This window comes from Toxotes jaculatrix, chromosome 17, assembly GCF_017976425.1.
Source record: "Toxotes jaculatrix isolate fToxJac2 chromosome 17, fToxJac2.pri, whole genome shotgun sequence".
Taxonomy (NCBI): Eukaryota; Metazoa; Chordata; class Actinopteri; family Toxotidae; genus Toxotes; species Toxotes jaculatrix.
In genome coordinates, this window is record NC_054410.1 from 1,377,501 (window position 1) to 1,394,714 (window position 17,214).

The 17,214-nt window shown below is 43.1% G+C and overlaps 1 protein-coding gene across 1 annotated transcript in view; it reads right to left on the minus strand.

The window, feature by feature from the left end:
• Positions 1-17,214, minus strand: part of akap6 (A kinase (PRKA) anchor protein 6) — a 126,208-nt gene that overhangs the window by 78,639 nt on the left and 30,355 nt on the right. The window contains exons 11-12 of the mRNA XM_041059934.1: positions 15,181-15,277; positions 13,543-13,745 (exon numbers count right to left, since the gene is read on the minus strand). Of these exons, the coding sequence (XP_040915868.1) occupies positions 13,543-13,745; positions 15,181-15,277 (300 nt within the window). The remainder of the gene's footprint in view (positions 1-13,542; positions 13,746-15,180; positions 15,278-17,214) is intronic.

A 17,214-nucleotide genomic window follows, 5' to 3' on the forward strand; every position in this document is an offset into this window, starting at 1 on the left:
GAATTAAAAAAAAACTGCCCCTAAATTACCAGGGGAGACGTTAGCTCGCTGCTCAGCCGGGAACAGATTCTGATCTTTTTACGGCCTCGTTAGTTGGGACGGAAACTCCGGCCAACCGGTAAGACGCCTCAGCTGGAATCAGCAGCTGCTGTAACGACTCCTGAGAGGGCGTTCGCCACGGAGACGACCGGAGTAGCATTTTATTGGACAATTCGAAACATGTTCGGGCAATACTGTAAAACGACAACATCGTCTCTCCAAAATCCTTCTGGTTGTTAAGACGGCCACCATGTTTGACAGATCGCTGTCGAAGAGTTAGAGTTAGAGTCAGCTCTGTGCAGGCACCACTGTCACTACGACTGCATATAAACATTTCATTTGCTTACTTTTGTTTAGCTTTGTTGTCTGTCGTTGTATGTCGTATTATTTGTGTGTAAAGGTCTCAGGAGGTCTCAGCAAGGCGAGTAATGCGTCTGCCTTCACAGAGAGAGGTGAGACAGGGCTGACCTCTCCTGACCAATCATATCGCAAGGTGGGCGTGTCGGCACTGCGCGATTACCAATTTCAGAAATGAACAGAAGCGATCAGACACGGCTCCTCCCACGATTCTGATGTCAGAAAGGTGGGGTCAGATGCTGTTAGACAATCTGAGCGAGGACGACAACCAAGGCGTTCAGCAGACTGAGGCTGCACAGCTGGTACTGGTCCAAACACAGAGAGAGAGGGAGAGAGGAGAGAGAGAGAGAGAGAGAGAGAGAGAGAGAGAGAGAGAGAGAGAGAGAGAGAGAGAGAGAGAGCGATGGCTGTACCTGGATGAGTGTTTCACTTCTGTCTCTTTCACAGAGTCAGACTGTCAAACGGCAGGAGAGTCGACCAAGGGCACTATTTGATATTTAATATTTAATAAGCTTACCTAATCATGCTCAGACCTGGTGTGTGTGTGTGTGTGTGTGATGTGTGTGTGTGTGTGTGTGTGTGTGAGAAAGAGAGAGAGAGAGAGAGAGTGAGTGGGTGGTCTCTCTGTCAGTCTGCGTTTTTGGTTTGTCTTCAGGTCATTTAATGATTTTACATACAAGTGATTTATCATAATATTACCAAGACAGTCTTCTATTATTCTTCGCCTTCATCTCTCGCTCTTTCACTCACACTCTCTCTCTCTCTCTCACACACACAAACACACACACTTTCTCAGTTTCCCCCTCTCTCTCTCTCTCTCTCTCTCTCTCTCTCTCTCTCTCTCTGCAGTAGCATCATCTAACTCCTCGGTCAAAGCAGAATAATTGTCAATGAATATTTAACAAGGTTTCAGATGGAGGGATAGACATCATCCTCTCTCCCTCTCTCTCTCTCACACACACACACACACACACACACACACACACACACACACACACACACACACACACACACGGTCTCGGTTCTCTGTGATCCAGGCAGAGGTTAGCGATACGGCGTGGTCAGTGGTGCGTACAGCAGCCAGTGGATTAGTGGAGGGGAGATGATGAAGTGCAGAATAAATACTAAATAAACACCATCTGCTTTCGCTCCACATACAGTAACACCGCTCTGCACCGGCGGCCATTTCTCAGCGGCCATTTTGTGTCCTCCTCGACCCCCACATCACCAACTGGACTCCTTTTACTGGAGGTGGTCATGAAATTGTAATTAACCACCAGCGGCACTTGTAATTTTTAGTCCGGTGTGGATCTTCCTGAGAGCGGAAAGCTTGAAATATTCAGAGCGGTCTGGAGGAGAGAGTCCGAAAGTGCTGGAGAGGCTGTGGGTTTAACCGCAACATCAGCAGCAACGAGCCCTGCTCAGGGGCACTTCAGCAAGAGACCGACACTGGGAACAAAATCCCCAAACACCTGAGACGGCTTTAAACACAACGGGAAGACTGACAGTTACCGCTTTATTAATTAAACCTACCTCCATGTTCTCCAGCTATAATGTTCAGTTTGTGTAGAAAGTGTTGATTCCACTGTGTGATCGCTCTGATCGCGATCACACAGACACACACACACACACAATCTCACACACACACACACACACAGAGGTGATTCCCATCATATCAGTGAGTGTATCAGAGCTCGTCTGATGCTGCTGGAAACACTGAGACTCAACTGAACAGCAAACGTGTGAAATCACAAAAACCAAAACTAAAAGCTAAAAGAGGCTAAAATGAAGAACATTACACACCATCTGATATCACAGTATCCTTCACATCCCAGTATCAACCTCACGTATCTGCTGTCAAACTTTAACACACATAGGGCTTCGTCCCCAAACACCTCCCTGAATGCTCTCTCCTCGCCTCTCCTCTCCTCCCCTCACCCCCCTCCCTCCTCCCCCCCCTCCCTCATTGTAATCAGCAGCCCTTACAGCCAATCTGCTGGCCATAAAACTGTCTGCAGCCTGATGATGTACAGCTCACAGAATTACCTTATCTGCCTCTGATTTACTGTGCCTCACAGGTAGAGAGACAAAAACAGCCTCCACACCTCCATCACATCCATCTATCCACCCCTTCATCCCTCCATCCCCTCATACATCCTGCGCTCCCCCTTTCTCTACTGCTCAACCTTGCTTTTATCACTCTTCTATCAAATCCTCGTCTTCCTCTCATCTTTTGTTCTTATACCTTGTTTTAGTTTTCCTTCATTTCACATCTTCGTTCTTCTCTCCTTCTTTTCCACTGTCAAACGTTACTCTATCCATCTCTTCTCACTTCCGCTTGATCTTTTCATCCTTTCTTTCCTCTCCACCTTTCTCTGTCCATGTTCTCCTTCATGCTTCTTATACCTCAACCTGGTTCCATACTTTCATCCATCTCAGTGGACATATCATCCCTCCATCCTGATGGATTCCTTCATCCACTTTTTGTTTTTCTTCCATCCTTCCTCTCTTTCCTTCATCCCTCTTCCATCACACCCTCTTTTTTCTTCACCTTCATTGCTTTCCTTCAAGTTCTCCTCTTTTCACTCTTCTCTTCCCCTGCTCCATTCTGTTCTTTTACATTTTCCTCTCATCATCTCTGTATTTCCATCTGTCCAACCCTCTTCTTTTCATCTGTCCTTTGCCATCTATCCTCCTGTCCTGTGCTCTTTTCCTCTTCCTTCATTTATTGCTGTCATCTTGATCCATATCTCCGTTTGTCCTCTCCTCTATCTATTCATCCTGTCCTCATCCTTCCTTCCATTCATCTTGCTTTTCATTTTTCATCCCTTCTTCCCCTCAACAATCCATTTCATCTCACCTCCTTCTGCTTTCTTATATTACTCCCTCACTTCTCCGTCTCCTTCTTTCTTTACATCCATTATCCGTCCCATCACTTCTCTTCCTTCACTCTCATCCTGTTTTCAGTAAACATGAAAAGAAGGATCTGACTGTCGTTTTCAGGTAGTCAGTCATGACTAACGGGGATAATATGGATGAACACTTTCTACAACAGCATCAGATGGTGTAAAACACACACACACACACACACACACACACACACACACACACACATACACACACAAACACACACACACACACACACACACAAACACACACACACACACACACACAAACACACACACACACACTCTCATATCACAAGAAGCAGCCAGACGACAATGACAAGACAAAGAACCAAAGTAGAATAACACACATACAACACACACTGCAACTCACAAACTGACAGCAAGACAGACATGTGCAGGCGCACACACACACACACACACGCTCACACTCATACATATACATACACACAGAGACACACAAATTCTGCTTCAGACTCTCTGGTAGTAATTACAGCCTACAGTGGTCCTTGTTGCTTTTTATTTAAAAACAAGACGGAGAATCTTTGATCAGAAACTGAGAGAGAGAGCGGGTGCATGTGTGTGTGTGTGTGTGCGTGTGTGTGTGTGTCTGAATGCATGTGTATGAATACAAATGAGTGAAATGATATCAAAATGTGGTTTTGATTGTGTGGCTTTGAGAGCAGAGAAAGGGAGGGGGGATGTAATTAAGTCACCAGGAGGACAGTCTGCGTGTGTGTATGCATGTGTGTGTGCATGTGTGTGTGCATGTGTGTGTGTGTATGTGTGTGTGTGTGTGTAACATAAAGTGAAAAAGAGTGTCTGCTCATGAGTGTTTGTGTTTTTCACAGTGTTTATTCTTTGTGTCCTTGCATAGATGTATTCATTTGTATTCATGTGTCAGTCCATATGTCCATGGCAGCCTGGTTGTATATACATGTACATATATGTGTGTGTGTGTGTGTGAACATGTGTCTGGTTCCTTGTCTGAGCAGAATTCCTTCACCAGCCTCGTGTGCACTGTTTCAGAACACCTTCTCAATCAGCTGCAGTCATGCTCTTATTTTGAAATAAAATCCTAGCTGTCTCACTTGGTCCTGATTTGCATCATTTTCTCCAAAGAAACTGTCAAAAAAAAAAAACAACTTCATAAAACAGATCTGAAATGTAATGAAAGAGAGGTTACGTACTGAGGACGCCTGTATTCACGTCAGGGTGTTTTACTTCTGTTCAATCTATAAAAACCTTCTCTGAGTAGAAACTTAGGTTGGGAAAGTTGAAGGTGTGAGAAGGCTTCACACAACTGAACGTCCACAGCAAACACACACACACACACACACACACACACGTACTCAAAAATCCGAGTTTCACCTTTGCATTTAAGCACTAAAAGGAAGCTGGAGGAGAAATATCCAAACTTTCTGTTCCACCCGTCTGTCACCGTGTCGAGCCGAAGGAAGCAAACTTATTTCTTTGCTCTCCAGGCGTCGGCTCGTTAACCGACTGTTGTGCCGCCTTCGCCGCCACTTTCCCACAACTTTCATCAAACTCAAATACTTCTTCTAATAATCACCACTGCCATATCCATGTTTAACAAGCTAATATGACACAAACCATCTGTGGCTTCAAAAAAAAAAAAAAAAAGAAAAGAAAAACACCCACTTTACATATTCACTTTTACCATCCACATAATTAAATATTTGAAAAATATCAGGAATAGAAAATTAAAACAGAAAAAGCCCGCCGCCACCACTATCAATTTATTCCCTCTCTCAGAGTGCATTAGAATCGTCAGATTGCCGTTGGCAAAGACACAGAAAGAGCTCGGTGTTTTTTTTTTAAACTCACTTTATAAATTACATTTTGGAGTGCTTTGGCATGCTAATACCTGCTGCCACGGAGAGCAGACAGCGTTAATTATTTCTTATTGGGATCGGCGGCGATTATTTGCATATTTCATTTAGCCGTTATAGATGTTGCAGGTGGGAGGGAGGAGAGCAGGGCGTGTGAGACAGTTTTCACTTTGTGTCTCACCAACTTTAGGACGGGAAAAAAAAAGATGGATTCACTGACCGTGTGTGTTTGGAGGAGCATTAATTTAGGCTGATTTCAGTCATTTCCATGAGCCACAGCAGATCATTGCTGATGATTAACAACATTAGTTTTCAATATCATGCAGGCTCTGATGCAAAAAGGTCAAAAAACAGTTTTAAGAACCTCAGAGCGTTCGACTTTGTTTGGCTTAAACATCAGTTATAACATTATTTGTACTCAATTAGCTTCGTGAGTGGTTTCAGTGTGAGGACAGCAGCAGCAGAAAGTCAAACTTTTTAACAGTTTAATGGGGAAACGGACGCGTCGTTCACACAAAGCTCAGTGAAGCTCTGCTCGTTCTGAGCACACGTCTCAGTGAAGAGGAAACACAGCGGGAACAGACGCAGCATCAGTGGGAGAGAGAATTCAAATCCAGGATCATGACACATGATTTGGATTCATTTAAAGCAACATGTGCATTTAACATGAACATTTCACTTTATCTTATATGAGCGCAACTTGTTTTCGTTTATTTATCCCAGAATCAGACATCTATCTATCTATCCATGAAGAAGAATCACTGGAACAAGAAATATCAGAATCCTTCACAATATTTTTCACTGGTTATGAATCAGCCATATTTTTATAAGACACGGAGGTCACTTATGGAGACGTTTACGTTGAATATCAGTTCAATATGTTAAATATCTTGATACCTTATGCATAAATGAATTCCTGATGCTGCAAACTTTCATCTTGTGATTTATTTTAAATACATAGCCTTCAGTGTTGTTGATGTGAAACTTATTGCTGCTGTTATAGTGTGTCACTGTCTGTAACACAAAAGCCCTGCAGCTCCACACACTGAGTTTTATCACTTTCAAATGACCTGAAAATGCAGCTGTGCGGATCTTAAACCAGGGATTAACACCAACACTGAGATTTTTTTTTTTTTTTTTTAAACACAAACTATCTTGATGGAGTGTCACTGCGTGGTTAAACTAACTCCCCAAACTTCCCAACTTTAATCTTAATTTATGTAAAGTGCTGTGTGGTGGAGCTCCGCGAGCGGGACGAGCCGTCTGATTGGCTCTATCAGGTATCAGGCAGGAGTCCAACACTCGGTAATTTGATTTAAAAAACTCGTAATAACCTGAGGTCAATATTTAAATCACTCAGAGGGGGAGAGGAGCCGCTCTGCATGTTCAGGATGCTTCAATCTCCACGCTCAGAGTCAACCGGCCCGGATCTCTATCACCTTCACTCCTCTGTTCCTCCTCTGCTCCCTCTGCTTTTCTTTTTCTTTCGTGTTTCCCTCAATTTATCTTCCTCTCCTTTCCTCCCTCCTTTCCTTGCATCCTTCCTCCCTCTCTCTCTCTAAAACACTCACAACACATCAAAGTATTCAGTGTTTCTTCTCAGACGATGTTCTAATGTTAGAAATCAGATCAAAATCAGAATGAAGTCAGTGTCAGTAAAGACCTGCACTTATTTTAATCACAGCATTTCCATGTTGTGAAAAGTGAAACCTGTGGTGCGTTCAAAGACTCGGCTGCCAAACTAACCTATGAGTTCTTGTGCTGAAACGATAAGCCGATTTACTGACGTATCGACAGTTTAGATACTAAGTTTTTAATTTTATTTTTTTTTAAAGACAAAATGAAAAACATTCTCTTGCAGCTTCTTTAATTTTCCGATTAAATTTCTTTGGGGTTTGAGGAGTTGGCTGTTTTTAATCAGCATAATAAGGAAACATGTCTAACAAACATATCTACCAAGCTGGAAGATGTTCATGCTCAACATGTCTAATCCCTGACGGCGGTTTTCTTTTCTTTTCCTGAACTGTCATTAACATTTTTATGGTTCTGTTTTCGCGGCTCGTGGCTCCTGATGAGGACTCGGGAAAGATCACAGACTTCAAGACTGAAAAAGGTAAAACTGGCGTCATGACTGAGAACTGATGTGTTTACATTTAATATTTAACATTTAACTGAAAGCACAGACTCTCCCTGAACACCTCCCTACAATGTCTGTGCAGCACAACACCTGAAAACATGTTGCCACTAAACGTCTCACAGGCAGCGATTACATTTCCCTTCAAATGTATTTGAACAAAACTGAATTAGTAGAAAACAGAAACAAACAAAAATCTGGGACGTTGGAGCGTCACTGAACGTGTCGTCTCTCCCTCTTTCTTTTACCCCGATTCCTCCTCTCGTCACTAACCCACCTTCCTCCCGTCTCCACCCCCCCCCCCCCCCTTCCTCCCTCCCTCCCTCCCTCCCCTCCCCCCACGTCTGTGTGGTCTGTAGGGTGAAATAGAGGCCTGAGGCCAACAAGCTGTCTCCACCAGCTACACTGATAAGACACACACACACACACACAGTCAGAGTCACCATGCAAGTGGCAACAGTCACAATCACAAATGTACAAGTGCCTCATCTACACACACACACACACACACACACACTCTTTAACTCGGCTCAGACTGTGAGAAGTGCCACCTAGGAGGTCACTTATCACTTCTTACCTGAAAATTTCTCTCTCTCTCACACACACACACACACACACACACTTATAAACACAAAAAAAAAACTGCATGTGCTCTGTGCGTGTCAGAAATTTTGATGGATGCCTCTTTAAGTGTGCATGTGCGACAATACGTACACCTGTGTGTGTGTGTGTCTGTGTGCGTCCATGTGCTCAGGGCTGTTTGGTTCAGCTCTCTAACAGGATTGGTGTCCCCCGTGTCCAAAGGAACACGGTCTAATCTCGACCCATCACCTCTCTTCCACCTCACCCTCCATGACACGCCCCAGCCTCCCGCTCACCCCCTCACCCCCCTCCGGGGGAAAGTGGTGCACTCCACACTTCCAGTTTCTTGAAAAGGAAATAATATATAAAATATACCGTGAGGCTTGTTCGATACTGTGTATGTGTTATCTTGTGAGGGGGGGTCTGTTGTCCTGATACACATAAAACATAGTAGAGATATATTATAAATATATGTCAATGATATATATAAAAAAACATATATAAATGTTAAATGTAAAAAAAAGGATTTGAATTCTCGTCCTCTGCCAGGGTCTATGTTTTAAACCCATCTCAGTTTCTTTGTCCCACAGTTTTGCTCTTTTTCGCTCGACTTTAAACAAAGAACACTGTCAGGAACTGTTCTGTATTTTGTTTAGTTGTTGTATATTTTTTGTTTGTTGTTGTGACTCCTTTTTTTTTCTTTTGGTTGTTGAAAATCTGAAAACATCCCAGGAAAAATTAGGCAAAATGACTTTGGTGTGATGAAGTTATTTCCTTCAGAAAACCCAAAGCACCCTTCACTGACACGTGTGTTAATGACATTTATGAGCCAATGTTTTTGAGAACACAGATGATTGTGTCTGTGAAAGAGAAAAACTGATTGATCAAATTTAACAGATTGATCCATTTCAAGTAAATAACCATTTTTTCTTGAGAAACTTCATTTAAAACCTTAAAACTTCATTTACTGAGGCAACAATTCTCCATTTATGAACACACTCTGTCAAATTTCCTTCACATTTGTTATTTATCGTCCGTCCAAACATGACGACGGTTTTATAACATCTGAGTGATGAAACTCCCCAGAAAGATTCAGATTCAGGAGCTGTCACTGAACGCATCCATTCACCTTTTCAGTGTGTGTGTGTGTGTGTGTGTGTGTGTGTGTGTGTGTGTGTGTGTGTGTTACCAGAGCAGTCCAATCCCCTGTAATGTGACAGACAAATCCCACTAAGCTGTTAAATATTACACTGCTTTCACACTCGTATTAAACACCTTTCCACCTCTCATACTGTTTCTCTCTGTGTTCACTCACCCTGCCCATATACACACACACACACACACACACACACACACACACACACACACACACACACACACACACACTCAACCTTTACCTTCAATATGCAACAAAACACTACAGATGTCACTTGAAAATCTTCACACATGCACAACAAATCTTTAAAATGCAGCAAAACACTGCAGAAGTCACATAACACAATATTCTCATACAACACACACACACACAGACACCCTTTCAGTGTGAGTGAACACATCCAGCAACGTGTGTGTGTGTGTGTGTGTGTGTCCTAATCCCCGGTGCTGGCCGTCTTGTCAGAGCGTTATATTTGCTGGTATCAGTGTATCTTCTCCTCGCTGCCTAATCCCACCACCCCGGCTCTGATATTTCCTGACATTTACATGAATCGCCCCTCTCCAGACGGACGGACAGAGGGAGAGAGAGAGAGGGAGGGAGGGAGGGAAGGAGGGTTAAGGGGAGAGCTGGAAGATGGGGAGAGAAATGGAGGATGAATGGAGAGATGGGGGATTCAGGAAAAGGTGAAAGATGAGAAAAAGAGGACAGTGTTATGGAGGTTTACAGGGAAAGTGCAGAGCAGAGATGGACACCAGGACTGAAGAATGGATGGATGAAAGAAGCAAATAAAGAGAGAAATGAAGAAAAAGACGGAAAGTGTGGGAAAGAAATGAAGAATAGAGTGAAGAGGAAGGAAACAAGAACCCATGGATGAAAGGAGTTGGAAACAGATGGATGAAGGATACAGTTAAAAGTGGGACGGAGGGATGGAAGAGTAATACAAAAAGTGAAAGCAAAGAAAGGAGAGATGGCTGCAGAGAGGTATGGACAGGGAGAGAGCAAAGATGGAGGGATGAAGCAATGGAAGGGTAGAACATGAGGAAGGGAAATTAGTAAAAATTGGATGAAAAAAGAAGACAAGAAAGCGTGGATGAAGGGAGGGATGACAAAGAGAAGAGTAGTTGAGTAGATGGATGGATGGATGGATGAATGGATAGATGGATAGATGGATATGGCAGACAGGAGTAAGAGGATGGATGAACACCGGAGAATAACAGTGAAAATGAATCACAGCATGAGTTATGGACAAAGTAGTGATAGACAGATTAAGATAGGAACAGATTGATAAAATAAAAAAAGGATTAGTGGTGGAAAAAAGAGGACAGCGGCGGTGCAGGACAATACCAAAAAAAAAAGAAAGGAGAGAGGGAGGAAGGAGGGATGGATGGTTGAATAGATGGATGCAGGACGAGAAGGCTGATGGGTAATTTTGTCTGTTTGTTAGGTACCGGAGGAGGTGACAGCGAGTTGGCTTCTTCAAATATATATTAACTAAAATGAATCTTAAACCTGCCAAGATGAAGCAGACGTACGTCGGCCATGTTTGTGCCGTAAAATAACGTCCAGTTATTCAGTCGTTTACCATCATTTTCATTTTTTAATCTTGCACCGTTACTCGTGTATATTCATCCTCAAATCGTGTTGCTCTTTTTTTTCTTTCTTTGAAGCTGCTGACGCTATTCAACATCTCTGTCTCATCTACTGTCAGACAAGTGTTATATAAAGTTAAGTAATATCATGTGCGCTTTCATCATTAACCACAGATGATAATCTATTTAGATAAATGTGTCCAAACACGTTATACATCGAGCAGTGGGGGCACCAGCAGCCTGCAGAGCTGCAGTCACATTCAGTAAATTGAATGCTAACTATCTTAGAGCTGGGTGTGAAATATGTCATTTGCCTCTGCTCTTAATTGCAGTAAAAATGAAGATTAAGAGGATGAATTATTGATACAAGTTGGTATTTAATCTTTTGTAATGAATAGTGAATCCGCTGGTTATAAATATTGTACGAGGCTTCATAATTTGATAAATTTATTCCAATTTGCCCTTTATTTTGCCCTTTAGTCAAGGTTACATTCAAACACACACACACACACGCACACACAGACATGTAGATTCTAATACACGCTCACAGGCCTGAACTGAAAATACACACACCCGAATGAACTGCAGTGTATTTACCTGCCCCTCTGCCCTTGGTCACTCTTGTTTAATCTCTTTTACCAAGGTCCATAAACACACACATAAACAGGATGCCCTTGGTTGACCTTGCAGTCTGCACACACACACACACACACACACACACACACACACACACACACACACACACACCACCACTCCCCCACCTCGGTGTCTGTGGCAGTAATTAGGCCATGCATCTGATTGTCATTAAAGAGCACTAGCAGATAATGAACACACAGTAAAGCCACGTTCAGGGATTTGGTGCTTGTTCCATCAAATACATGGACACTGAATCAGCTCACTGCTAAAAACCGTGCTATATAAAACATCTTCTCCTGGTTTTATGATGAGCTGGATAAGGTTCATACTCAGGTATACCTCAGCTCATTTTAACGTCCGGGACACAGCTTGGACTCAGATACGTTGGGGCTTGATTTGAAACTTTCTCAAAAAGACACCACAACAACACGGGGGGGGGGGGGGGGGGGGGGTTTGTTAGCCTCAGTCTGGACTTGAAACTCAGTTCAGACTTGCCTTGAATAAGCAAAGTCCTGAATTCATCTCGTCTCACATGAGTCTCGACCTGACTGGGACCAGATTTTGAATTTTCGTCAAAAGGTGAGTCCTGATTTGGACTCCTGGAATCCTGAATTGGGGTCTTGAATGATTTGAGACTTGACTTCAGTTTGTGTTTAACACCTTCAGGCTTAACTCTGGGACTTGCTGGACTGGGACGGGCCTCAAGTGAAATTAGATTTGACTTAGACTTATCTTAAAATACTTGTAATATATTAAATAATAACTTGAACTTAACACTTAACACTTTTCTAAAAAGACTTGCATACTGACTTGGACTTGCTTTGAAAAATCTGACACCCTAACTGAAGTTGCCCAGAAAGCTGTAGAAACACGTCTGGCTGCTGCTGAACACACTGGGACGGAGCATCGTGAAGGTTTCATACTTCGACGCTCAGCTGCCCACAACAAGACATGAACGGAATAATTTAACATATCGCAGACGTATGTTAAACATGTGATGTTGACACCGTGTGTGTGTGTGTGTGTGCTGTGTGTGTGTGTGCTGTGAAGCAACAAACAGAAATAATTCAGCAGGTTCACACCTCAGTTTGTTGTTCGGAGGTTTTACGGATCAAAGCTTTAAGTGCAGAGGGAGATTCACACAGATAATGAATGGACTGTTAATGTGCTGCGGCCAGGCTGCTAATGGACACACACACACACACATACACTCACACACACTCACACTCACACTCACACACACACACACACACACACACACACACACACACACACACACGCACACACACACACGCACACTCACACTCACACACACACACACACACACACACACAAAGGTAGTAGCTGGCTAATGGCTGTCACTGTTGACTGATCACAATGATCAGGCTGCTGCAGCTCTAATTGCAACTAAACAATCTGAAAACAACCAGAGTCAGGTCTGCTGAAGGGGGTGGAGGAGGAGGAGGAGGAGGAGGAGGACAGGAAGAGGAGAGAACAGTGAGCAAGTGAAGAGGAAGGGGAGAACAGGAAGGGGAGCACGGGCAACCAGGGAGAGGAGCGGGGGGAAAAGAAAACAAAATGAAACTGATGAAATGAGACAGAGGAAAGAAAAACAGGCGGGGAAATCCAATGAAAGAGGGATTAATTAACCCGTTCCAATGGACACAGCTGTTCTGGGATGTATAGATCTATCATCACTGTCATCTGACTCCATCCAAATGCACAAACCTATTTGGCTGGATGTCTGTAAGCCAATCACAGTGTTCCACATCATCTAAAGTGGACTACTGTAGAGAACGAGGGGAGTCAAAGAAAGAAATGTTTCATCAATCAGCTTCTTTTTCTCTGTTTGTGGACGGAAAGAGACAGAAGGCCAATGATAAGTCATGGACAGACGGACAGATGACACATACACAGAAGCAGTAACAAGATGTGAATGACAGGAAGAGCAAGAGAGACACAAAGGAGATTACAGCTAAATAACCAAGTCCAGCCAATTAACCAGCAGCCAATAAGAAATGAGAAACCAATCAGGGTGTTAACTGGCAGCTGATACAAACAATACAAAGAAATATACAAAGGACCATGGGTAAGCGTGTGTGATTGATTTGACTCTGAGCTTGTGTGTGTGACAGAGACAGAGAGGGGGGATAACAGGGATCATCAGAGAGGAAATGGAGGGATATGAACCAAAGAATAAAAGACAAACAAAAAACAGATGAACAGAATAACACAAAGATTCAAAGCTAAACAGAAAATAAAAACCACCACAAGTTTTTTTTTTTTTTACCTTGAGGCCGTCTGTGGGGCACGGAGCCTGCCGACAGGCTGACAGGTCCACTGAGGCTGTGAAGAGCTCGTGCGATTGGCCGGTGTAAAGGAGGCGGGCCTGGATGCAGCGGAGGGCGCGGAGCATCCAGCCATGTTGGCGCCGGATCTGCCGCTGTAGCTGATCCCATTGGCTGGAAACCATATGGAGGATATCCTTTAGACCTGCAGGGCGAGAACCAGCAGGATAAAACAGAAGGTGAAGAAACAGAGAGGAGAAAGAGAGATACTGAGACAGAAAAAGACGAATGTTCGCATTAATCAAGTTATCAAGCCAATTTTACGTGAGTGTTTAAAAAGAGGAAAAGTTACAAACTGGTTTCGAAGTGTGTCTCCTTCTTTTCATCGTGCTTCACAAACAATATGCCCTCAGTTATTTTTTACCACAATTTCACACAAACAGGGATTAATATCTATATTTTAAATGTTTTTATTGTCAGTTTAACTCCAGGCTTTAAACGTTAGAACTGAAATCTGTTCCACTGCTGCAGTTGTTTGTCACTTGTTGTAACCAGGTGTTGGTTGTCAGCTAAATCCCAAAAGGTAAAATACAGATGTCAACTATGTTTCTACAGACCGATCCAGGGGGAAGCCAACGAAGCCCCGTTACTGCAGCGACATCTCACTTGTAAATGTCATCAATGCCACTGAAGTATTTTAAAAGAGATCTGCCACAAGCCTCTGCTCCAGCACAGGTTTCTGCTTGGTTCACCAAGTTCAGAGACTCTAAGACCTTTGTAATAACACATTTCACACTCACACTTTGTTCTATGGACCGGTTGAGTCACTGGTGTATTTCAGTCATAAAGCCGTTCCAGACAAAGTTCTCTCATGTCTCTGCAAACTTAATAGCTTAGCCTGTGTGAGTCTTTCTGTAGTGTTGCCACAACACGCTCTCATGCACACCCCTAACAGCAGGTACACAGTGAGGGCCGGTGAAGACACAGACACACAGGGATGGCAAAAACTGTCAGTCCACCGATGCAGCGGGATTTTGCCCCGGCGGTGAGGAGGGGCTGAGCGAATCAACACTCTGCCCTCAGTCTTACAATGAAATAAGATTTCACCCATTTGAAAAGTAAATTAAATAGAAAATCAATATGTGGCAGTCAATGCTGATGTTTGTGGCGGACCACCACAAATAAATCAATGTATTGGAGACAGTGAGGGGTGTAAAAATATTTTGGGTTCATTATGAAACTGTGGTGGGACAAATCATATTGTGGCGGCTGCCTCAGTCTGGGTAATTAATGGGAAACACTGCTCTTTATCTCTCTGGCTGCAAAGATTTGGGGAAAAAAAAAATATATTGAATGTTTCTTTCCCTGTTATCCAGCTTCTGCCCACTGGCTTTTCTTTCTGCTTTTCTATCCCTCTCTCCATCTCAGTCTCTCTCTTTATCTCTTTCTGTCTCTCTTTGGGCTACGTTCATATGAGTTCTCCTCTCTGAAGGTCACTCTGTTAATCCTAATATTAATAATGAATGGAACAGAGTTGGGGCTCGGTTATGGCCACCTGTGTGTTTCAGTGTGTATCCACTCGTGTGTGTGTGAGATGTGAATGCATATGAATATGTGAGAGTGTGTGTGTGTGTGTGTACCTGATTGGTGGGAGGTGATGACGGTGAGCAGCGATCTTCCCTCCTCCATTATGCTCTCCTTCAGAGCGCTGTGACTGTCCACGTTTAGCTTGAAACTCTGAAACACACAGAGATCGTCCACTTCAGTGTCAAGAACAAAAACATAATTGTGGCAAAGCAAACAGGAAACAAGGGGTGGACTTAAAAAATAAACATCTGAACGAAGAACAGACGGATGAAAAATAGATGGATGTATGAATGGATGATAAATGGGCAGATAGATAGATGGATGGATGGAAGCAGCCTGAGGCGGTGTTGGGAAATACTCCAGTCAGATCTCTGAACACCATTACAGCCTTTTCTGATCTGATCTGTGTGAGTGTGTGTGAGTGTGTGTGTGTAAGCCTCAAGGTGCTCAAGCCTCAAGACTTAACCACTCCTGACATCCTGCTGTGCTGCAATGGGAAATGCTGCACACACATATTCACACATACACACACTCTGCTCTCTTGACACTGTGTGAGTATGTGCTTTTGAATTTTGTGTGTGTGTGTGTGTGTCAGTGATGTAGAGATGTAGTCTGATCAGCCTGATCTCGAGGGGAGTTCAAACCCATTTAAGCAAAAATAAAAGCCTCCTTTTTATCTCTATGCAAAGCAACAATGGAGAGTGTTGTATATTTCACCAAAATCCTGTTAAAATGCCAAAATACAACTGAGTTTTACATTTCAAGTGGAATAATGTGAGTTTTCACCTCATGTCATGTGTTGTGTTGCAGACTTCCACTGATGTTAGCATGCTAACCAGCTAGCCCCGACGCATCGCCTAATACTACTTCATAGCTGAAAAGGTGACGGTGAGTCGCACTGTCCTCAGTCCAACATGTCAACATGAAGAAGTAGTATCATCTGATCCACTGAGCTCCTGAAGCTCATGTTATATTCAAGCTTAAATAAATGAATGAACATCCCTCCACACAGGAGCCACTGTTCAGCCCTTCAGCTCTGTACTCTGCCTCAGACAGTCCTCCATCTTCAGTGAGGGATAGACGGGCGACAGCATCAGTCAACAAATGGCAAGGTCAGACCTCCACACCACCAATATTTATGGAGCAGGATACACACTATGGAGACGGATGGGATGAGGAGTTTTAATCCCTTACACACACACACACACACACACACACACACACACACACACACACACACACACACACACACACACACACACACACACTGAGGGTCTGCAGGAAGGAGCTTTTTGAGATTTTGGGACAAAACTTTTCGACAAATGATTAATTTCATTATTAATTTAATGATTATTTTTTCTGTTACTTCATCAATTCCTCTTTAAAATGTAAATAAAGAAAAATGATGGAAAACTTCTCATCATCATTTGATGAGTCTAATTAATTTAATAATTTAATGAGTGAAATTAAAGTCGTTTCATTAGATGAGGAAACAGCGTCCAGTGGCCTAATGGACACCACATAACCTGAACATCCACAGTTCAATTCCAGGCCATGAGATCTGTGTTGCGTGTCACGCTCACCTCCCTCCGCTTGTTTGTTTTGTGGAAAAAGACGTAACGACTTCCGTGTCTGCGGCAGATTATATTACATCATAAGAGAGGATTCAGCAAATGGCAGGTGCCAACGGTTTAAAATGAACTATGTGAAAATGCTTCAGACGCTGGCGGAGTACAGTCGGTGCTCACTGATCTGCATTGGTCCAGTTCTTCTTCTTCTGTTGTAAAAACACCACAAAGCTTTAAAGCATGTGAGCAGATGGCAGCGACACTGTCCCTTACATACTACGTTTCACAGATAAAAAAAATAAAATATCACTTTGAAAACCAAACCACGAGCCATATCTCTTCACAGCGCTCCCCCAAAAACACATTCATATATCAACATTATCCAAATAAAACATGACTGTCTGCATTCTGCAATCATTACTGCCTTGCAAACATCATAAATTACTTCAAATCTCACGGCTGATTGAGTAATTTTACAGACTCGGCGGCCACTCTGCCCCACATAATTTCCAGATAAGC